Below are 22,029 nucleotides of genomic sequence, written 5' to 3' on the forward strand. Positions count from 1 at the left end.
ATGGAGGAAGAGGAAAAGGAAGAGGCGCCTCTCCAATACAAACCATCAACATTTAATATAACACACACACACACACACACACACACACACACACACACACGCGCGCGCGCGCGCGCGCGCGATATAACGATACATATATTTCTAAAATGTTTGCAGGAAAAGTAAGTTCATATTTAACATTTGCTTCTAATGAATTGAAACAGATGTGAAATATTGTCCCTGTTTGGACTCGCATCAGTGTGTAAATGTATGAGGGTGATAATCAGCTTGTGATTACACTATTTCATTTTAAATGCAACGTTTGATGGTCATTTTCAATTAAAGCAGATTAAATATTGTTTCTATTTTAACAGCATTATTAAATATTTTTTATCAAGCACAATCTGAGCTTCTGGACTATATAGACTTTATATTATTTGAAAACTCATAAAAATGTATTGAATGAGCAGAAAGTGTAATTTTTGTTTAAAATGTGGCAGCTGTTCAAATAATGAAATAATTACTGAAGCACTTTTAATCTCTGATAATATTGTCATTTATTATTTTTTGCCTGGATTGCCATTCTGTAATTTCATCTTTTTTGTAGTAGGCCATGAGATTATGATCCATCCTTCATTAAAGACATAATTATTCAGATTCAGATTATAATGAAGAGACAATGTTTAAAATGTGTTAAATATAATTTAAAGCGAAATAATTGCACATTTTTGAATCTATAATTAGTTTCTAACTAAGATAATAATATAAATGTTCCATTTTTAGACAGAAATTATATATTCAGCAGTTGTTTATGGTTCATTTTGTTAAAGAAAAAGTCATATTCACCTTTTTAATGACGTAAATAAATAAGACCCTAAAATAACCTTTTCTTCATCTTTTCTTCAATACTTTAGTAGATTATTGTGGCACATTATAACAAAGAACATCATTTATATCCCTAATGTCTGCAAAATTGACATTATTTATTTAATTTTTAATGAAGTTTGTTCAATTTGTTTTGTTTTTTATATTCAAAACTCAATTTAAACCTAAACTGAAATAAATTAATTACTCAAATTTGTGGAATTAAGTTTTTTTTTTTTTTTTTTAAAGTACTTGGACTTTGTGTGTTTGTGTGTGTGTGTGTGTGTGTGTGTGTGTTTATTGTAGAATAAAACGACAGTAGAGTCATACATATTTCTTTTTACAGCACATTGATGATGTGTTATACATTTGTATTCTTTACTCTAAGTTAAAGAATCAAATTTATAATAATACAAAAAAATATTAATAAAAAACAAAGCAAACAAAAATGTAAAACAAAAAAATCACAAAAAAAACATTTTTACTCATGTTACAAAACAGCCTATTTATTTGTGTTGTATTTGCGTTTACCTACATATGACCTGCTTTTTATTATTATTATTATTATTATTATTATTATTATTATTATTATTATTATTATTATTATTATTATTATTTTACGGTTGTTTTTTTTTAGGGGGCGTCGTATTTTCTTTTGATAATGCACGTGACACATTTTATAATAATTTGATTGCATTTAATTTTTTGTGCCTCTGTGAAACTGTAATATGTTTGAATGACAATTTCTTCATTGTGTTGGAAGAATTGGAGATTATTTTGCGTCACGTTGTCCTGATAAATAAAAATTTTTAAAAAAGCACAAAAACGTTCTCAGGCTTTTGCACAAAAACCTCTTCGTTTTAAGTTTACAACATAAAACTGTGATGAGTGATTGAAAGGCCTGTTTGTTTCCTATATACAGCTGCTGCACATCTGGACCTAGGACGCAGAAAAACAAATGCAATCAAACAGGGAAATGTGACCACTTAGAAATCCACAATAATTCAGCTGAAACAATCAATATGAGCGTTTTTTAGTGAGTATCCTCCGAAAATTGTTCAAAATAGAAGAATGTGAGGCGAACGAGGTGCATGCGGTAAAACGGCGGCGCGCGTAAAACCAATGGAAATTGATTCAATCGATGTAATTGTAAAGTTTTGGTCAAATGTGATTTTAAAAAATTAAATATTAAGTTAATTTGAAGGTTTTCTGTCATTTAATGCTCTTAGGCCTTAGTCTCAGCCTCATCATCATCATCATCATCATCATGTCTGTCCTGCGGCTGCCTGAATAAAAAAAATAAAATTTTTAAAAAAAAACACCTCCAGGTCCACGAATTAACGTCTTTTCACACTTTTTTATGGTGAAATAGTCGAGTTTGGGACGTACAGCGGAGTGTTAGGGGTTAAACATGGAAAGCAGCAGCTGGTTGTGAATGTGTGAGAGAGGAAAATGCTTTGGAGAGACAGATGTGTCTGTTTCCAGATGTGTAAACACAGGCTGCAGCAGCTCTTACCGGTGCTGGTGATCCATCACTTCCCTTCGCTGTTCCATCATCGCTGTTCCATCACCTGTTCCATCACCTGTTCCATCAGCTCCGACATGAAACTCACGCACTTTGCACAATTAGTGACTTGTTCAGTGATCCCGTCCGGAGCGGATCCTACGATGTCCTTGTGCGCACTTTGCGTAAAGATTGCGCAGTGCACGCAGCAGCGTCCACAACAACAACAACAATAACAACAAAAATGACGAAGCTCCGCACTCGCGTTGTAAACACAAAGAGAAAAAATGAGGTGTTTCTATGTTGTCTGATAATAATAAAACAGCAGCAGCAGCAGCTGCAGTGAAAACCTCATGGGAAATAAGTTCCCATTCCTGTTGTCCACGTGACCGCCAGTGACCAATCAGGGCGCAGGATGAGTCGTAAACTTCCACAGCAAAAGTTGTAAATTTTCATGCAGAGCCTCGGTTTGGTGCTACACACGTTCACATCACGTTCTTTTCTTTTCTTTCTCTTCATGTCGTGCATGCACGTGCACAGGGCGGTGAGATGTGTCTGAGGATGGACAACCAACACGTGCACGGAGGTGTGTATCTTATATATTTATTTATACATACACTGTATTTCAATAAGACTTTCGTGTTTTATTTTTACATTTTAAATTTGTAAATATCTATATTCTTTATACTAAAAAAAATTAAAAATCGCTATGGCAAGCCCTAATTATGAGTCAGTAAAGACATATTTATGAGAAAGAAAGTGAGAAAATTATTTTTAATGTAATTTTGCAAATAAACCTTTTGCAATAAAGACTTGTTTATTTATTTCTTTACTTTATACACTGTTTACCATGTGTTGAATTTTAAGAGCTGAAAAAAACTGCTAAAATATGTGTTCTTATTGAATTTTTATTCAAAATTGAATTAAGAATGGTAACAGTCGGTGTTGGCATATGCTCAGTTTGTATCTCATAATTATGACTTTCTATCTCATAATTATTAATTTCTTTCTCATAATTATGACTTGCCGTGTTGATTATTTTTATATTGGCTGAAATGGGCTTCTTCAGTATTCTGTGTTGCCTTATTTTGTCTATTTTTCTTGTACTTTTTTATCTGACATGAAAGTAAATCGGTACAATTTCTTTAAAAACAAATTAAGCAGAGATTTTCGTCAGAAGACCATTCGTCTCAGACTGGAGACGAATTCGGAATAAAAAACTTTATAACGGATTAAATCTTAGATTAGATGTAGAGCAGTGTTTATCCGTTCTTTTGTCTTTCTTTTCCGTTTCACACACACACACACGCGCGCGCGCGCGCGCGGGGGGATTTCCGACATTTACATGCGCAATAAAACCATAAATTAATGGATTACAGCAGCTCCCACTCCCACCTTTGATTTACCCTTTACGAATTCACTTAATTTTTTAAAAACAAAACACATTCACAATTGGACTAAATTAGGGACAAAATCAACAAAATGAGGCGTAATTTCCTTGATATCGGCCCAAGTCTCGTAAATTAACCACAATGTTACAAAAAATAAAATGTTTTATGCTTTAAACCAATTTACAAATAATTTTATATTAGATTTGAATCTATACAGGAATATATGTTGTATTTCACCATGAATAAAAGTCAGATCTTATATAGACCTGATATAGGCCACAAATAGTCTAATTATCCCTCGAGATAAGAGTGAAACGGTTAAAATGATAATAATTAATAATTATGGTGATAATAATAATAATAATAATAATAATAATAATAATAATTATTATTATTATTATTGTTATTATTATTATTATTATTATTATTTAATAATCATGATTGCATTATTATTATTGTAAATGAAATAAATATTCATAGTTTGGAAATATCTCCCACATTTTCATTCCCTTCCTAAATAACAATGTTTGAACATTTATTCTTCTTTAAATTCAATGAATTTTACAATATATATATATTGATATATACACACAAAATTTTATGAAACTTAAAAAAATCTATGTTTTTGAGGAAAATAATTGTAAAGATATGATAATTAATTTTATTCTACGGGGTAAAAGAAATAAAAAATAAAGTAAAAAAGTCAGCGTTAAAAATATTGACAAGGAAATAAATTGTTCTCAAATAATAATAAAAACAACTATGACAAGAAAAATGAAATGTAAAAATAGTTTTTTAAAACACCCAAATAAGAATGAAATAATATTAATAATATTTATTATTATAAAACATCACATGACCAGCTTTCTAGTCTCAAACCACAGGTTGAAACCTTCTGACAACATTATTAACCCTGAATGTCCTCAGCAGTATAAAAATAAAACTGTGTTGTTAACGAATCTTCTTTGGAGTAATCCTCCCTAATGAAAACAGATGCAATAAAAGATGTTATAGCAACGCTTTGTTTTGAAGTTGGATGTTTTATGTGTTTTTGTAAAATATCATGTGCTTAAATAAAAGTTTACTCCTGATAATGACACTTATCTCTTGGTTTGGGGCCAATCCTCAGCTCCAGGGGATCCCAAAGCGTCAGGTGTGGTCTCTTCTATATGGACACGTAGCACACCTCCTCCTAATGGAGGAGCAGCAGCTCTACTCTGAGCTCAGAGTTCCATTCACATCATGGGTTTCCTGCTGTTATCACATGCGATCAGATGTGATCACATAGATTCATATTTAACGTGGACAGGCTTTAATTAGTGCTGATTGTCCTCTACAGCAGGGGTTCTCAACCTTGGGTGAGGACCCCATTTGGAGTCGTGAGACACTGGGAGGGGGTCGCCAGATGCCTTCCAGAAACTAAGATTTTATTTTTATTTTTTTAACAATTTGAGTTAATTTTTGCTTATTTTTTGCATTTTTTCTGCAACTACACAAAACTCACCATATTTTAACCTATTTCCATCACTTTTTTGCCACAGTTTTGCTACATTAGTCCCATTTCTAACACTTCTCTTTTAAATTTAAATGCCTTTTCTGCACATTTTTTCCACTTTCAAGACATTTTTAGCATTTATAAACCCTTTCCACCACTTTTCCTCATGTTACATATGTTGACCCATTATTGTCACTTTGAACCTCATTTCATGATTTTTTTTGCCAATTCATCCACATTCACCACTTGTCATGCCCATTATTTTCCAGTTTAAAACTAATTTTTCCAATATTAACACTTCAAACCCTTTTTCCCATTTTTGTCTCTGTCCGTTTTTGCCCACTCTAATTTGCAACTTTTAACCAATTTTTGTGGTTTTTAAAATCCCATTTCACCACATTTTCCATCATTTTTGGTCAATTTTAACCCTTTTCATTTGTGATTAAAACAATGATTTCAATCTTTAAAATGACTATGGCCCAAATAATAGTAAACTTCCTGTATAACAGTGGATATTATTCAGATGAATAAATAAATGTGGTTATCAGATTCATAGAACAATGGACCATCATTTTGCTGACTTTATGGATGGGCCCCAAAAATCTCCCCTTATAGATGGACCTGTCTCCACAGCTTCAGTGGGGGTCCCTGGGCTCTGGAACCTTTATTTTGGGGGTCGTGGCCTGAACAGGTTGAGAACCACTGCTCAACAATAATGTCTGTGACATTACTGTCTATGGTAAAGCCCCCAGATGAGCTCAGCATCGCCCCCCGTGGCTGCATCTACACACTGCACCATAAAGATGAAAAGGAGAGAGGATCGATGATCAAACCTTAGTGTGTGAGGATCAATGGAAACAGTGTTTGTTTTTCCACGTTTGAACTCATATTAATGACTGGATAGAATGTGAATCTAAAAATGTGTACAATTTATTTATTGATGAACGTATAATTATTATTTGATATAATGAAATGATGATGTGGGAAAAAGTCCAAAAGAGATTTTGCTGAACTCTGATGTTTCATCTAGATTTTTCCTCCGTTGTGTTTGTACACGTTTGGAAAATGTTGGGTTGAATTTTAAAGAGCGTTATGTTTTATAACTTTTGTTATAACCGTTGTCTTATGAATTTGAATATAATATACTTGGGTTTCTTTTTTATTTTATTAGGTATATTTTTGTTTTGTTTTATTATTGTCATTAATAGTAGTAGTTTGTCGTGTAAATACTGTTATTTTATTAAGTCGTAAATATGTAAATGTTGGTAACTCCTATACAATATGAGTCTGTGGTTTAGTTATAGATGTAGTTACTGCTGTTCGCCAGGAGGGGGCAGGTTCACTTCACCGGTCGAGCTTTGTCAATAAAGTTTGTTTTTGAAAAACCAAACTCTCCCTATTTGAGGATAAAGGAGCTCAACAGCAGGTGAGTCACTACAATATCCTACATTTGTTCTGTTTGGAAGAGAACAAACGTATAGTCACCTGATGTTACATTGTTTATTCAGTTTAATCAGCAGGATTTAAATGAGTTTTATAGATAAAGATAAACTTGCACACAATGGTGGTAAAAGGGTTAATTTTCTGACATAAGGTGTGAGTGAGGACACTGAGGCAGAATGAATTGTATTTAGGCAGGAGTTAAAGTAACTTATCACATCTACTCAAATTAGTGGAATGAAGTATTTTTAAGGTACTTGTACTTTGTGTGTGTGTATGATAGTTTTACATTTTTTCAAAGTGATTGTAACTGTAGATACTTAAAAAAATCAGTATTGTTTTAAGGGTCTGAAAGTCCTTTAATTGTCCTAGTATCTGCCCAGTTTTTAAATCTAGCATCTAACTGATTGGGTCTTAAATCTGGATCATGTGCAATCATCTGACAATCCAAAATGTATCTGATAATTTAGCAATTTTTTTTGCATTTCATTTTTTTTTTTTTTAAATGATGTAATGCTGATTACATAAATGTAATAAGGGCCTGATTTGGGTCAAATAATAATAATCTTTCAACTTTTGAAATTTGGGGGGTCCCGATCTGATATTGATATCGGATATCGGTCCGACAGAAGACGAATATCGGATTTTATTGGACTGCATTTAACATTACATTTATTCAAATATAGAATTATGTAGATATTATGTTGAAGGTTAAATGTACTGTATGTAACCAATTGGTTAATAATAAATCGGTCAGTTTTTCTCATTCCTGCTGTTGCTGACTATTGTTCTCTGTTTGAGTAACATCACTTGAACAAGCCTTTTCTAACATTCCACACTACAAAAATAAGTAATAAAAGTATGCATGATTCGTACTGATATCGTAACAAATCGATATCGGTATCCACCAATATTCAAGGCCGCTATATTTTTATCGTATCGGAAGTGAAAAATTCTTATATCTCACTCTTGATATTTTTCCCTTTCCAGATAAATCTGTAGAGAATCTTATCCCAATCAACAAACTGTTTCACTCTCATTTAAAGTAATAATAATAATAATAATAATAATAATAATAATAATAATAATAATAATAATAATAGTAATAATACATTTATATATTTTAAAAACATGATACAAAATTATATCATATGAAAAAATATATTAGATAAAACAAAACCATATTTAACAGAATAAAGTTAAATTGTACTTCTAATCATAAACTTACATTTATTCCTTCCACGGCATGTATCAAGTATGAACAACATTAAAGATGATAAACCAAATGTTGTCAGATTTTTATTCAAGACACTTTAATCAGAATGACTTCAGATTTTAAAAAAAAAATTTGTCGTTCATTTGATTTCAATTAAAAACACGTATAACAAGGACTGCGTATTGTTATTGCACTTTTTATTCAAAAGAAGAAATATGAAAGATTGATTCCTATTTGAGACACTTTGATACGAATGACTGATTATTGTAATATAGGCAATAAAGTTGAATTTTTTTACATTTTCGGTTGGTATAGTGTGCGTATTGAGGTAGATTTGTGTCTTTATTATTCAATCAAAAAAAATTTTAATCAAAATAAATATCACTTCAATCAAAAATACATATTGTCAATCAAAGAAAAAAGTGTCAAATGCAAAAAAAAAAAAAAAAGAAAAAAGAAACAAAAGATTGAGACCCAAATAATTGTATTTGAACACTTTTTTTCTTTGATTTGAAAAGTTTTTTTTTTTTATTTTTTTAATTGAAGTCATCTTTTTTGTGTTTGGGCCATATTATGAGTGTCTTTATTATTCAATCAAAAAAGAAAAAATTTCAACAAAAAAAAAAAAAAAAATTCAAAGAAAAAAGTACACTTTTTTTTTTTTTTTTTTGTTTTTTGATTGAATAATAATACACAAATCTACCTCCATTTTTGGGGGATTTCTTTTTTTTTTTTTCTTTTTTTTTTTTTCAATGAAAAGATGTACCCTTGGCTCAAAAACGGTTGAAAAACATTGCACTCTATGAGGAAACGCAATGAGTTTACAAACTTCCAAGGCGTTCATGAAGGCATCGCAGTCGCTGGTGACGGACTTCGGATCGTGTGTCAGTGAGAGCGACTACCGACGACTTCAGTGTGAGTTTACATGTGTTTACGTCACATTCACACTCTATTTAACTATTTAAAGCTTCGTGTGTACATGTGGATTGTTTTTGTTTGTTTAAACATTATTTAATTGAACCAGGCCGTCCTAAGGAAACTTATACTTTCGCTTTCTCTTCTTCCTTCCTTCCTCTTCTTCTTCTTCTTCTTCTTCTTCTTCTTCGTTACTAAAAGACTTAGTATTTTTGTTTAAAGGACCTTGTTTTCCTATTAATACCACTGTACGCGTGCACAGTTATTTAATATTTAGTTTTCCTAAAAAGATAACACTTTACCGACAGTACTTGACGTTTTATTGAATCTACCTTGTAATGGCAAAATACAATAGAGTAGTTAAATTAAAGTTGTTATTGTCCATAAGGTTTAAAAATCAATTTATCTCTTTATAACAAAGACCTAAAAACAACCTGAAAGCAGTGGTGACTCAAGTTAATCACCTTTATTAAAATTACAACTTTCTCTTCTCCCTGTGGCGTGTCTGATGTATTTGTTAAAAATAAAAATAAAAATAAAAATAAAAAGTGTCTGTAAAGACTAAAGAGCAACTCCTTAGCTTTCAGAAACTGATGGAATTTCTCAGATAATAACAATGTACTTGTTCTCCGAGATTCGTTCAGGGTCCCTGGGAAACCCGGAAATTCTCATCTATTTATAAAACCCGGTGTCACGGTCTGAGTTTACCTCGGTACTGAGATTCTCTTACGATCTCAGTACGTGACTGCTACGTACTGAGACGTACCCGTACTGGATTATCCATGCACAGAGATTGTTGTACTGATTAAAAAATAAAAATGCTTAAAACATCACATTTAAAAAAAAATAATCTACCAATGATTAAAAAAAACAAAACATGATTGTCATGATCAGATTTATATGAACACAACAGCTTATTATTGTAAAGTTACATTAGGTTAACTGATATTTATTGCAATGCACATTATAATCATGTTTTTTTTTTTGGAGAATAAACTATTCCTATTTGTATTGAGATTGCTGCATGAGACACTGTTACTTACTGTTACTGAGCTTGCCATGGGAAATCAGTGAAAGGAAGAATACATTCTTAAAAGGTATATCCCAACATGTGCTTTATTTTTTATCCAAACACAATACATGTAATAATAATAATTTAAAAAAAAACTGCATAGAATAAAAAAAAACACATTGCTTTGAAATTTAATTTTCAATCTCAGCACGATGGAAGTAGCAAAACTCACAGCGGAACTAGCAAAAATTCATTTTCCGGTAGCGCACATGCTCATAATCAATCTCAGTACGAGGTAAACTCAGTCTGTGACACCGACCGGACAAAAGAGGACATGTCCGGGAAAATCCGGACTTATGGTTTTTACAAGCTGACCGTGAAAGTGTCATCAAGTTAAACCATCAGTTAAAATGAGAAATAGTGGGAAATAAAGTGTGACCTGATTTTTCCTTTTAGGAGCTTTTCGTGATCCAACAAAGAGCTGAAAACTCATCTTTTAGTGCAGACATATCAAAACAAATGCTTTTTTAAATACTTTTACACAACACCGCATGATTGGTAATGGTTATGGTAATTAATTATAGAAAATTATATTATTTCTCTAACTTCCTGGATTTATTTGCGCACGTGGTGTACTACGACGCTAACTAACGTCTTACCGGACTCCCAACATCTTATTAAAACTATTTTCATTTGTAGTAGTTAGTTGTAAAATGTCAGAGTGACTGCCCTCTATGGGTTGAAACCAGGATATTATAATTTAATTTTGCTATTAGCTAAGAACGAGATTCTGTGATGTCATTGGACCATCTTGCATCACTGTTCGCCCCGCCCCCTCCTATAAACACTATCACCTGTGGACCAGTGAAGAAAGATTTTGGGGAATTTGGAGAAATTTTGTGAAATAATGAGGAAAATTTGCCAAAATTTGGAAAAATTGTGCGTTCTTTCAACAATTTGAGGTTCAAAATGACCAGAGGTGGGTAGTAACAAGCTACATTTACTCCATTACATTTACTTGAGAAACTTTTTAGATAAATTGTACTCGGAGTGTCAGAGTAGTTTTAATGCAATATGATGGCGTGTGGCTGGCCTCACATTCAATCCATGTTCACCTTAAAGGCTACGAAAAAGAACAACGCTATCACGTGTCTGCCTAGAATTGTTCACTCCACTTTAAAGTTGAGAAGACATGTTCCGTTAAGTAGTAGTTTAAAATAAAAATGTTTTGGCTGCTCATAATGCTAATATTAGCCCAGTTACAACATCATAAGTAACTGTTAGATGTGTGTTGTTGAGGGAACATGCTGTAGTCTCGCACACAAACTACAGTTATAGAGAAAGTAACATTAAAAAGCTACACACAGTGTATGGAGAATGCCACATGCATAGACTGCTTTATTCCCGTTTTATTATCTAAACTGGGCTTATTGCAAGAGTGTAAAGACATTTATTGTGGCTAAATATGCCATAGTTTATTATTTCCCACCACAAAGTGTAGAAGGGGGATATAGGTTTGAGCTCCGTCCGTCCGTTTGAGTTAAAGGGGACGGCTTTTCTCAGAAACTGTTTAAGATAGGATAACCAAATTCGGTATGTGGCTTCTGGCTATCAATACCTTGATGGAGTTCGAAAATGAGAAGCATGCAATAATTTTTACCAGAGTTTTTGCCCTTGTGCCGTTTTTTTTACTCTGTTCGAGGTATCTTCAAAGGGGACAGCTTTTCTTACAAACCGTTTAAGATATTTACTAATTTTATATTCTGATGTGACAATATTTTCTTATGTATACATCTAAGTTCTTAGATTTAGGACATTTATTATTGTAGTAGTTAAAGTGATTTCTATTTATTTATTTTTTAAATCTATTTGACGTTCACACACTGTTAAAATGGTTCACATTTTGGCTACTCTACCCACCTCTGAAAATGACTGATGTCATGTGATATCAGAAGTGGAAAACTAAGAAAAATATTGTGGATTTTAATAGATTTTTTTGTATCTGGAGGGGCTGAGATATTTACAACTGATTTAGTTGCTCATTTAAAAAATGTTTCATGTTTTTTCTGTCATTTTTACTTTCTGTAGCGGGCTGAATTTGATGCTCTAAGGGGCCAGATTTGGCCCCCGGGCCTTGAGTTTGACACATGTGCTTAAAAGCGAGGGCCTTGAGTGTCCCATGTCTGCTTTAAGCCCCGCCTTCCTCTCCCATGTGCCCCTCAGTGTGACGCTCAGTGTGCTCATCATGGCCACGCCAGACAGGTTCTCTCAGGTGACGTTCACTTCCATCCCTCAGTCGTACCAATGCTCCGCCCCCATCACCTGCAGCTACACCTACTGCTCAGCCTCCTTCCAACCTTCTACCAGAGACTGGGTGGGCCTGTTCAAGGTCACTCACACACACACACACACAGTCACACAAGTACAGATATTTGTTTTTAAAAAGTAAAGTGTAAAAGTAAAAAGTCACCAAAAAAATCAATACTCAAATAAACTACAGATACCAGAAAAAAAACTATTTAAATACAGTAACGAAGTATTTGTACTTCTTTACTTGTCACCTTTTCTCTCTGTGAACACAGGTTGGCTGGAGCTCAACCAAGGATTATCATACCTTTGTGTGGGCGGAGCCAAGCCAGGATGCGAGCGCACAATCAGCGATTAGACAAGCTGTGTTCAAAGGTGAGAAAACCAACTGATAAACATATAAGTAATACATAAACGTACAAGAAAAGAAATCCTTTTTCACAATAAAATACACCCAGAGGTAAAGCAGTTTGGAACTCGCATTTTGAAAATATAATGTGAAAAAAAGTTTGGTTATGACCTTTTCAATTTTGTATATCTAATAAAATCAGGGAAGAACATTTCAAAATGTTGCATAACATTTATCCCGGTAACATATTAATTTTCAAATATACAGATAGTGATAAATGCACTTTTTGTCTTAATAAAGCTGAAACAATTTGGCATTTGTTTTACCACTGCCTGTATACATTATTATTCTGAAATGCAGTAAAGGATTTTGTATAAAAACATGATAGTAATAACGCCAACGGATGTTATTTTTGTTTATGAAAACAAAAATAAATCAGTATCGTTCATCATTAGTCTCATAATATTAACGGCATAAATACAAATTTTATAAAATCTCTTTCAAATTTTCATCTTGTTTAATTGTTTATTTATTATATGAACACAAACAAAAAAGGTGAAAGAACTCCTGTACCTCAGTGACACATACTGTGATGCCTGTATTTGTTTTATTTTTTACTAGCAATGTTTTCCCTTTGTCCTATGTTCCCTTTATGTTGTTTTACTGGTTTGGAAACTATTGCAATTTGGAAATAAATAAAATTGAAATAAAAAAAAAAAACAAAAACTGAGAAAGCTGCACTTTATAAGCTTCACCAGTAGGAGGCGGTAATGGACTTTTCTTTAGTTATTTACCAACTGCTTGTTTTCTTATAACTTCCACAATTTCTGGATTAAAAAATACCTAAGAAAGGAATAATTTTTTCTCATAGTTCATATTATATATATACTTTTTTTTTTTTTTCTAAAATTTATTTTTATTTATTTCAAGCGAATGGTGGGGCAATAACAAAACAAAAGTATAGGCTACACAATATTACTATATACAGTTTATTTATATATATTGTACATTATTGTTTGTCTTCATGTCAATATTGTCATTTTTTAGTTTGTATATTTTTAAGTTTCTGGATGAAAAAATAATGTCATGCATAATGTTACTATACACACACACACACACACACACATATATATATATATATATATATTATATATAGTGCATATATATTTCATTTCATATTTATTTGGACCAGATAACATCATCAACAGTGGACAGACATTAATAGAAATGAATAAAAACCGTCAACGGGCTACAACAAGAAGAAGATGAACTCCAGTTGTAAGTTTTAAACTTTACAGCGAGAAATATTTTATTGATATTAAAATAAAATAAAATCAAATAAAAGGACCGTCAAGACAGCAGAACTTTGAAACAGAGCAGAAAACGGAGCTGTTTGGGTAAGATAACATGTAGTGCAACTGTGAAATAATTGTGAAAAATTATTTCTTTTTTTTTATTTCATGAACCATGTACAAATTGAACAATTTGAAGTTTGTGGATTTGACAAATTTGAATTATCTATGTGTGCTACTGTCTGTGTGTGTGCGTGTGTTGTGCAGAGTATTACCTTCCCAAAGATGACGGGGACTTCTATCAGTTCTGCTACGTGGACGCCTCGGGGCTGGTTAGGGGACTGAGCTCACCGTTCCACTTCAGCAGTGCTGAGGACTTGAGCTTTCAGATCATCTCTGAGGACAACATGATGGTCCTCACCACACAGGTAGGAGCACCTGCCTCTGATCACTGATCAAATTCTTAGGAGTCACCATTGATGAGGACCTTAAATATACCTCACATATAAATTATATATAGGGAAAAATAGCAAAATCCATTGCAATATTACATAAAGTCTAAATCAATCTTCTCTACTCACTCTATATAACACAATGATTGTATCATATTTAGCTGACTGTGTGGAAATGTGGGGTTCCACCTGTAAAAGTTACATACAGCCACGGTTCAAATTACAAAAGAGGGCTGTGAAAACTATATATAACATTAGACGTAGAGATCCATCAAACCCACTACTTATCAAATGTAAGTCACTAAAATGTAATGATATTGTTGATTATAATATTCTTCAGATTTTGTACAAAGCCAATTAAAAAAAACATTGCCAAATTACGTCCAAGAAAGGTTTGAAAAAAGTATTATTATTTAAAAGTAACAGACATCTTTAAAAAAAACTCAAAAACAATGGAACAAACTGTCACAGTGACAGGAATTTGTTTATGGAATGCACTTCAGAAACACATAAAATCTGTAATCTTAAATAAGTAGAAACATTACATTTGAATATAAATAATATGAGTTTTTCTCTTTTTTTCTTCTCTTTCTTTTTGTGAATATTGTAATATGGCACATAAAAAAATGTATTATGCTAAAGAAGAGATATGAGACAGAAGTGTAACTGTATTGTTGACAATGACTGCGTTGCAGCGGGACTTTGTTTAATGTAATTACATTTTTTTTTTTTAAGGAAGGGGCAGATGTTATACATTTTGACTTCTTTCTGCTCCTTTTCATTCATATTTTTTTCTTTTTTCAATGTGGAGGAGAAAGACATTTTTTAATGTCTTGAATGAAATAAATAAATAAACAAAACTGATCATGATATGGATTTGTGGCCGTAATAATATTTGTTTTTGAATTTCTGACGTCATATTTTGACTTTATGGCAGGGGGAGCATTGCCCCCCCCAGTGGTCAAAGGTTTTTTCTCAAATTCATTCGATTCATTCGATAAATTAATATAATGTACATAATATACAAATATTTTAAGTGCCATAAAATACACATGAATTCATTTGTTGTTCTTTTAAAAATAAAAGTATTTCTTGTATTCTTCACAATGTAAATGGTAAAGCAACACTGCACCCAGCAGTTCATGAATGGTACTGCAGCAAAAAGGAAGCAAAAAGCATTTGTCATGAATTTACCACATTAAACGACGTGTCGACGCACACTTTTGTAGTCAACATTATCAATTATGTCTTTAATAATTTTTGCATTATTGTATATGTTACACACATTGTGGTTTGCGCCAATTTCTTTACAGTCCAATAATCACAAACTCCACCTATGATTTTAAAATAATGTATTTGATGACCTCTTTTGTTATTTTTTCTCTTAAATGTCTGAATGCAGACGGAGTGTAATGAGCTGCAGGCCGAGCTGGCCCATCTGAGGGAGGAGAACCAGACGTTGGGAAACACTCTGAGGAAGCGGGAGCAAGAAATTAGTGACATGAAGGTGTGACTGGTTTACAGAGAAGTGTGGATGGAACTGTGATGTGATTGGCTCGTGTGGATGACATGTGCAGGAGGAGAACGAGGAGCGTGAGAAGAGGGCGAGCGATGCTGAGGTGAATGTTGATGATGTTTTTTGTGGTGTGCAGGAGGAGAAGGAGGATGTGCTGACTCAGATGGGGATGTTACAAAGCTCCTTACAGGAGAAGCTGCAGGAGAACCAACATCTCAAGGTTCCTACAACTCTCCTGCTTTCATTATAATTTCACAAATAAACAAAATGATAGAAAAACATAAAAAATGACAACGCAATGAGTCCAAAACCACAATATGACAACAAAGATGCACAAAATTACTTGCATAACTCACAAGGCAACTACAAAAAATACTCCAGAGAAATACAAAATAACAAATACACACAAAATGAGAGAAAAATATACAAAATATAAGCAAAAAATATACCAAATGAGTCCAAAAATACACAAAATGACAAGAAAAAAAATATCACAAAATGAGAGAAAAATAGACAAAATAACAACAGAAACACACCAAGTCCTGGTTGTTTCCTGTGAAGGCTGTGATTGGTGGTTATTCTAATGCTGAGGTGAATGTTGATGATGTTTTTTGTGGTGTGCAGGAGGAGAAGGAGGATGTGCTGACTCAGATGGGGATATTACAAAGCTCCTTACAGGAGAAGCTGCAGGAGAACCAACGTCTCAAGGTTCCTACAACACATTTTTTAATTCACATCATTTTTAATTCACTTGTCAACTGTTTTAATAAATCCTGTTAGATTTCATTCATGTAGTGTGAGGATATTATAACCATAGAAAACCTATTCAAAGACAAAGGAACAGAAGAAATGTTTCTGTGAATACATTAAATGACTTCAAAACACACAAAATGGGAGAGAAACAAACAAAATAGCAAAAAACACACATTATAACTACAAAAATACACAAAATGTTGCGCTATATAAATAAAGTTGAAATATACAAAACGACAACATGAGTCTAAAAACACAATATTACAACAAAAATGCACAAAATCACTTGCAAAACTCACAAGGCGACTACAGATTATACACAAAAATGACTCCAGAGAAATTCAAAATAACAAATACTCACAAAATAAGAGAAAAATATACAAACCGACAAAACAAATATGCATAATGAGTCCAAAAAAACACACAATGACAGAAAAATACACAAGATGTCTCCAAACATAATCAAAAATAACAAAATATAAAAAATGACCTAAAAAACAAACACAAACAACAAAAAATACACAAAAACAGACAAAATGAGAGAAAAATACTAAATGGTATAAAAATCACACAAACAACCACAAAAACACATAATTACAACCAAAACTCACAAGGCAACTACAAAAATACACAAAATGACTTCAGAGAAATACAAAATAACAAATACACACAAAATGAGAGAAAATTATACAAAATGTCAAGAAAAATATACCAAATGTCAAGAAAAAAAAAATCACAAAATGAGAGAAGAATAGACAAATTAACACACCAAACACATCAAGTTTTGGTTGCTTCCTGTGAAGGCTGTGATTGGTGGTTACTCTAATGCTGAAGTGAATGTTGATGATGTTTTTTGTGGTGTGCAGGAGGAGAAGGAGGATGTTCTGACTCAGATGGGGATATTACAAAGCTCCTTACAGGAGAAGCTGCAGGAGAACCAACATCTCAAGGTTCCTACAACCCTCCACACATCTGCAGCCATCATAGCAGGCAGTGTTACGCTTCCACTGGTATGAGTGTTATTTTTTTACCTCTGTGCTTTGCTCTCAGGAGGACATGGAGAGCCAAACCCAGAAGGAACGATCAACTCAAAGCTTGAACTCAGATAAGAGTGAGGTGAGTTCCACTTCCTGTTAAAGGCTGAACCAATGAGAGCACAGAGCATAGGCAGAGTTTGATTGAAAGGAAATGATAAAAACTATTGAAATAAATCTGTTCAGGAGGCACTAAATAGTGTTTAATTCCACTTATTTACAAAATGAGATTCTTTCCATCATTATGCTCTATAGTTGTTGTTTGTTCTTAGTATTTTGAGCAAAATGTTGCAGTTGGACATGAGGGGGGATTTGAGTCAAAAAAGTTTTAGAACCACTGTTGTACATGATATTAAGAAGTGCATTTTTTGTGTGGAACTCCTCCAGGACAGATACAGTCGCAGTGTGATGAAGATCAACCAGCTGAAAGAGGAGCGCAGCCAGCTAAAGGAGGCACTGAGCTCCCAGAGCGAGGAGATCACTAGGTGAGCCTCCATCACGTCACCAGCGTTCAGACGCCATCTCTGACCTACGCTCACACGGTTACGTTTCAGACTGAGAGCGAAGAGCAGAGATGCAGAGCGAGAGCTGAGCAGAGCCAGGGACAGCCTCCAGCTGCTGGATGTGGACCTGCAGACCAGCGACAAGGAGAAGGAGCGGCTGGCTGCACAGGTCCACAGGCTGCAGGAGAACCAGGAGAGGCTCAGGAACCAGGAGACGCTCAGGAACCACGAGAACCAGAAGAACCATGAGAACCAGGAGCCCACGCCTCCTCAGGACCCTGACAAGGTGGAGCACACACACAAAAACAATCCCCTTCAAAATAAAAGCTTTTATAAATGGAAATTTACTCCACAACATAGTTACACAGTACAACAAAAAGTGCACAAAATGGGAGGAAAATACACAAAACAACCACAAAATGAGACAAAAATGTAAAAATTACAGAGATATTTACAAAATTGCTCAAAATGACAGCAAATATACACAGAAATGACTTTAAACAACAAAAAACACAAATAAGACAAAATTTTACAAAATGACAGGGAAATTTACAAGACGACAACAAAATTGATAATTAGAGATGCTAACAAAACTAACACAAGAGGTAGGTTAATTGTAATTTAACTTTAGTAATTGAGAACGTAATTGTAATTGACTTTCAGGGGGAAAATGATAATTGAAATTTTAATTGTAAATGGAAAAAAACATTGGTCACCGTAATCATAATTGAGTTGTAATTAAACATGGATAATTGTAGGCGTAATTTTAATTGAAAAATGTAATTGAGCCAAGCCCTGGCCTCCTCTTCCTCCCTCTTTATCCTCTTCCTCCTCCTCAGGCTAAGTGTGAGGCTCTGGTCATGAAGCTGAAGGAGGCCGAGGCCAAGCTGGCGTGTGAGAAGGAGCAAAGCAGAACCCTGCGGGAACGAGTAAAGCTCCAGGACCAGGAGATACAAAAAATAACAGAGGAGAAGCACAAAGTCCAGGAGTCCTCCAAGCAGTTCGAATGCAAAAGCAACAAGTTTGAGGTGAAGAAGCATCTCAGTGAGCACACAAAACCACCACAAAATAACATAAAATGAAACAAAATGATACAAAATGTCAGAGACATGTGCATAACGACAGCAAAAACACACAAGACGACAGCAAACATGCATAAAGATGTCTCAGAAAACACAAAATGACAACACAATGACACAAAATAACATGTAATGGGAGAAGAATATACAAAATAATTGAAAAATATACAAAATGACAGAGGAATTGACTAAAACACTCAAAATGACAGCAAATATACACAAACATGACTTCAAAAACACAAAATACCAACAACTATACTTATGACAACAATAATGGAGAAAATGAGTGAGGAATACACAAAACAAGCACCAAAAACAGACAAAAAAGTGTTATTTACCATATTAATACTCAAATTGGTCATTATTCCAAATACAGACATTATCACATCTTTAATGGCCCCGCCCACTGTCATAACTTTGCCCTAACGGAATAAAGACCATTTTATTAATTTAGAAATTAAATAAAGCTTGAAAAACAACATTGAACACGGAACGTGTTCATACAAGCAGAAAACTTTATTTATTCACTTAACATGTTTGTTTTCGTAAATGTTTCTGTTAAGGGCTCTCTTCGCCTTCAAAATAATGTTCTTTGAGCCACAAGTTTTTGTGTGTGTGTGTGTGTAGCTGCAGTTCAGAGAGATTCACCAAATCATGGCGGACAAAGACATCACCATGGAAGAGAAGGATCAACAGGTCCTGCTGGAGAGACAGGAGAAGGAAGAGCTGGAACGAGAAAATCAGGTAACTGGTGTTTGTAGTCACTAGTTCACGTTAATGTAACAGTTAACACTATGTTAACGTTACATTTAACGCTACGTTAACGTTACAGTTAACACTGTTATTGTTACAGTTAATGCTATGTTAACGTTACATTTAACGCTACGTTAACGTTACAGTTAACACTGTTATTGTTACAGTTAATGCTATGTTAACGTTAGCGCACCGACGAGCCTAGCAGTGTTTTCACTGGAGGTTTTTCTGTGTCCTCTCTGACTCTCAGACCCTCAGAGAGGAGCTGGAGCGTCTACGTACAGTCTACTCCAATCTAGGCGCCGACTCGTCCGTCTCCCCGACCAGAGATGGCCGTGTCCACGCCACCTTAGTCGAAGCGAGCGGGTCTGACGAGGAGGAGCATCCGTACGAGTCCATTGGTGAGAAACATCAAATGACCCTCTAAGACAGGGGTTCTCAACCTTGGGGTCCTGGGAGGGGGTTGCCACATGCCTTCAAGAAACTAAGAATATGTTTTGAACAATTTGAGCACATTTTTGCTTATTTAAACTTGCCATGTTTTTGCGCCTTTTAATGTCTTTTTGCTGTATTACACCCATTTCTGCCACTTCATCAAATTTGAATGCCTTTTCTGCACATTTTTCCACTTTAAAATCATTTTCAGCACTTATAAACCCTTTCCACCAATTTGGAACATATAATGTCACATACTGTATGTTGCCCCATTATTGACCCATATAAAAAAAAACCTTTTGTTTGATTTGTGCAGATCAAAGCAGTGGTGCCCAGGAGGGAAAGGTGAGCCCTGTTTATTCACGAGTCATTCCATGTCATTTCAACAAATGGTCCATGCATGTCGGTCTCAAAAAAAATCTGAATTTTTTTTACCAATTGTTGATTATTCAGTAGACATTCAATACAGTTTGTTTGATCGGATGAATACTTTTTGAGATATGAACATTTAAGCTATGAACATTTAACAGAATTTTACAATAGGAAATTTCACTTTGTTATGTGGTGTACAGCACATACCCCTTCACTAAAGTGTCCATATCTCAAAAAGTATTAATTTCAGATTTTTTTGCATTTGTTGACTATCTTTGTCGACCTGCAATCGCTGTCCGTCATCGTTCTCTCGTAGGAGTGTGTGTATGTGTGTAACACATAGCTGGTGTTTGTGTGTGTGCTCCTGGTCAGATTCTGGTGTGCCATCACTGTCACGAGAGTTTTCCTGGGATCACCACAGACGAGCTGAAACAACATGAGCAGAGTCACCGCTTGTGTCCGTTCTGCCACCTGGTGTGTGACGACATGGATCAGGGGGCGTTTGAGGACCACGTCTACATCCATTAGCCCCAGCAGCTGCGTACTACGCTACGTCACTATAACAACCAGAAAAACAATCGCTCCGGTTGGTGTCGCGGTTCGACTGTTGATCGTATGTTTTTGTGACTGGCTGCAGGTTAGCATAGGTGGAGTTTGAGATTCTTTCTTAGAAAAAATATAATTAAATATATAAACCATCTCCAGATTCACACAATTTGTGTAACATTTGTGTGGGCGCCGCAAATGGCTGCTCTGATGTGTTGATGTCTTCTTTCACTGCAACTACCAAGTCAAATTTCTCGTATTGTTCTAAACTGTACCTGGCCAATGAAGCTGATTCTGACATATACAATAATGCAAAAATAATTTGTAACATAATTGGTAATGTTGACTATAAGAATTTGTGTTGACGTGTCGTTTTAACCCCTTAACGTCCATGTCCTGAATACACATCAAAATGCACTCACACTCTTAAGATTAAATGCTAGCCAAAATATAAAACACAAAGCACTTTTAGTAAAAATAAGGTTTTATTGGTCAACAGAAAATGTCAAGAAAGCCATTAATAATAGTGTTGTTTCTACACTCAATAAGAAAATATATTCTCTTATATTAAAAGGTGATTGTTGATGTTCTCTATTTTCTGTTTTATTTAAACATTTTAATCTTTTTAAATGATCCAAACGGGTGTTTCTCTCCTCAGTTTTATGTTTCATGGCTTTTTGAAAAGGAGAGATGTTCAGTTACATCGTGGTGTTCATGATCTCTGGAACCGTTCCTAAATGTTGCTCAGCTCTACTTCACTTAATCCTGCAGTGCTTTATTCTTTCAGTAACTGAAGTTACATTTTTTTCAATTTAGATGATC

General features: G+C 34.1%; 1 protein-coding gene across 1 annotated transcript; it reads left to right on the forward strand.

Moving 5' to 3' along the window:
• Positions 1-8,684: 8,684 nt before the first annotated feature.
• calcoco2 (calcium binding and coiled-coil domain 2) lies at positions 8,685-21,367 on the forward strand. Its single transcript, XM_028476484.1, has 16 exons — positions 8,685-8,804; positions 12,040-12,205; positions 12,399-12,498; positions 14,032-14,192; positions 15,619-15,723; positions 15,869-15,952; positions 16,357-16,440; positions 17,352-17,435; positions 17,536-17,601; positions 17,907-18,004; positions 18,074-18,308; positions 18,862-19,050; positions 19,729-19,845; positions 20,105-20,255; positions 20,606-20,634; positions 21,034-21,367. The coding sequence occupies exons 2-16, from the start codon at positions 12,062-12,064 to the stop codon at positions 21,187-21,189; spliced, it is 1,803 nt and encodes a 600-aa protein (XP_028332285.1). The 5' UTR covers positions 8,685-8,804; positions 12,040-12,061; the 3' UTR covers positions 21,190-21,367.
• The last annotated feature ends 662 nt before the right edge of the window (positions 21,368-22,029 follow it).

Source organism: Gouania willdenowi, chromosome 19, assembly GCF_900634775.1.
Source record: "Gouania willdenowi chromosome 19, fGouWil2.1, whole genome shotgun sequence".
Taxonomy (NCBI): domain Eukaryota; kingdom Metazoa; phylum Chordata; class Actinopteri; order Blenniiformes; family Gobiesocidae; genus Gouania; species Gouania willdenowi.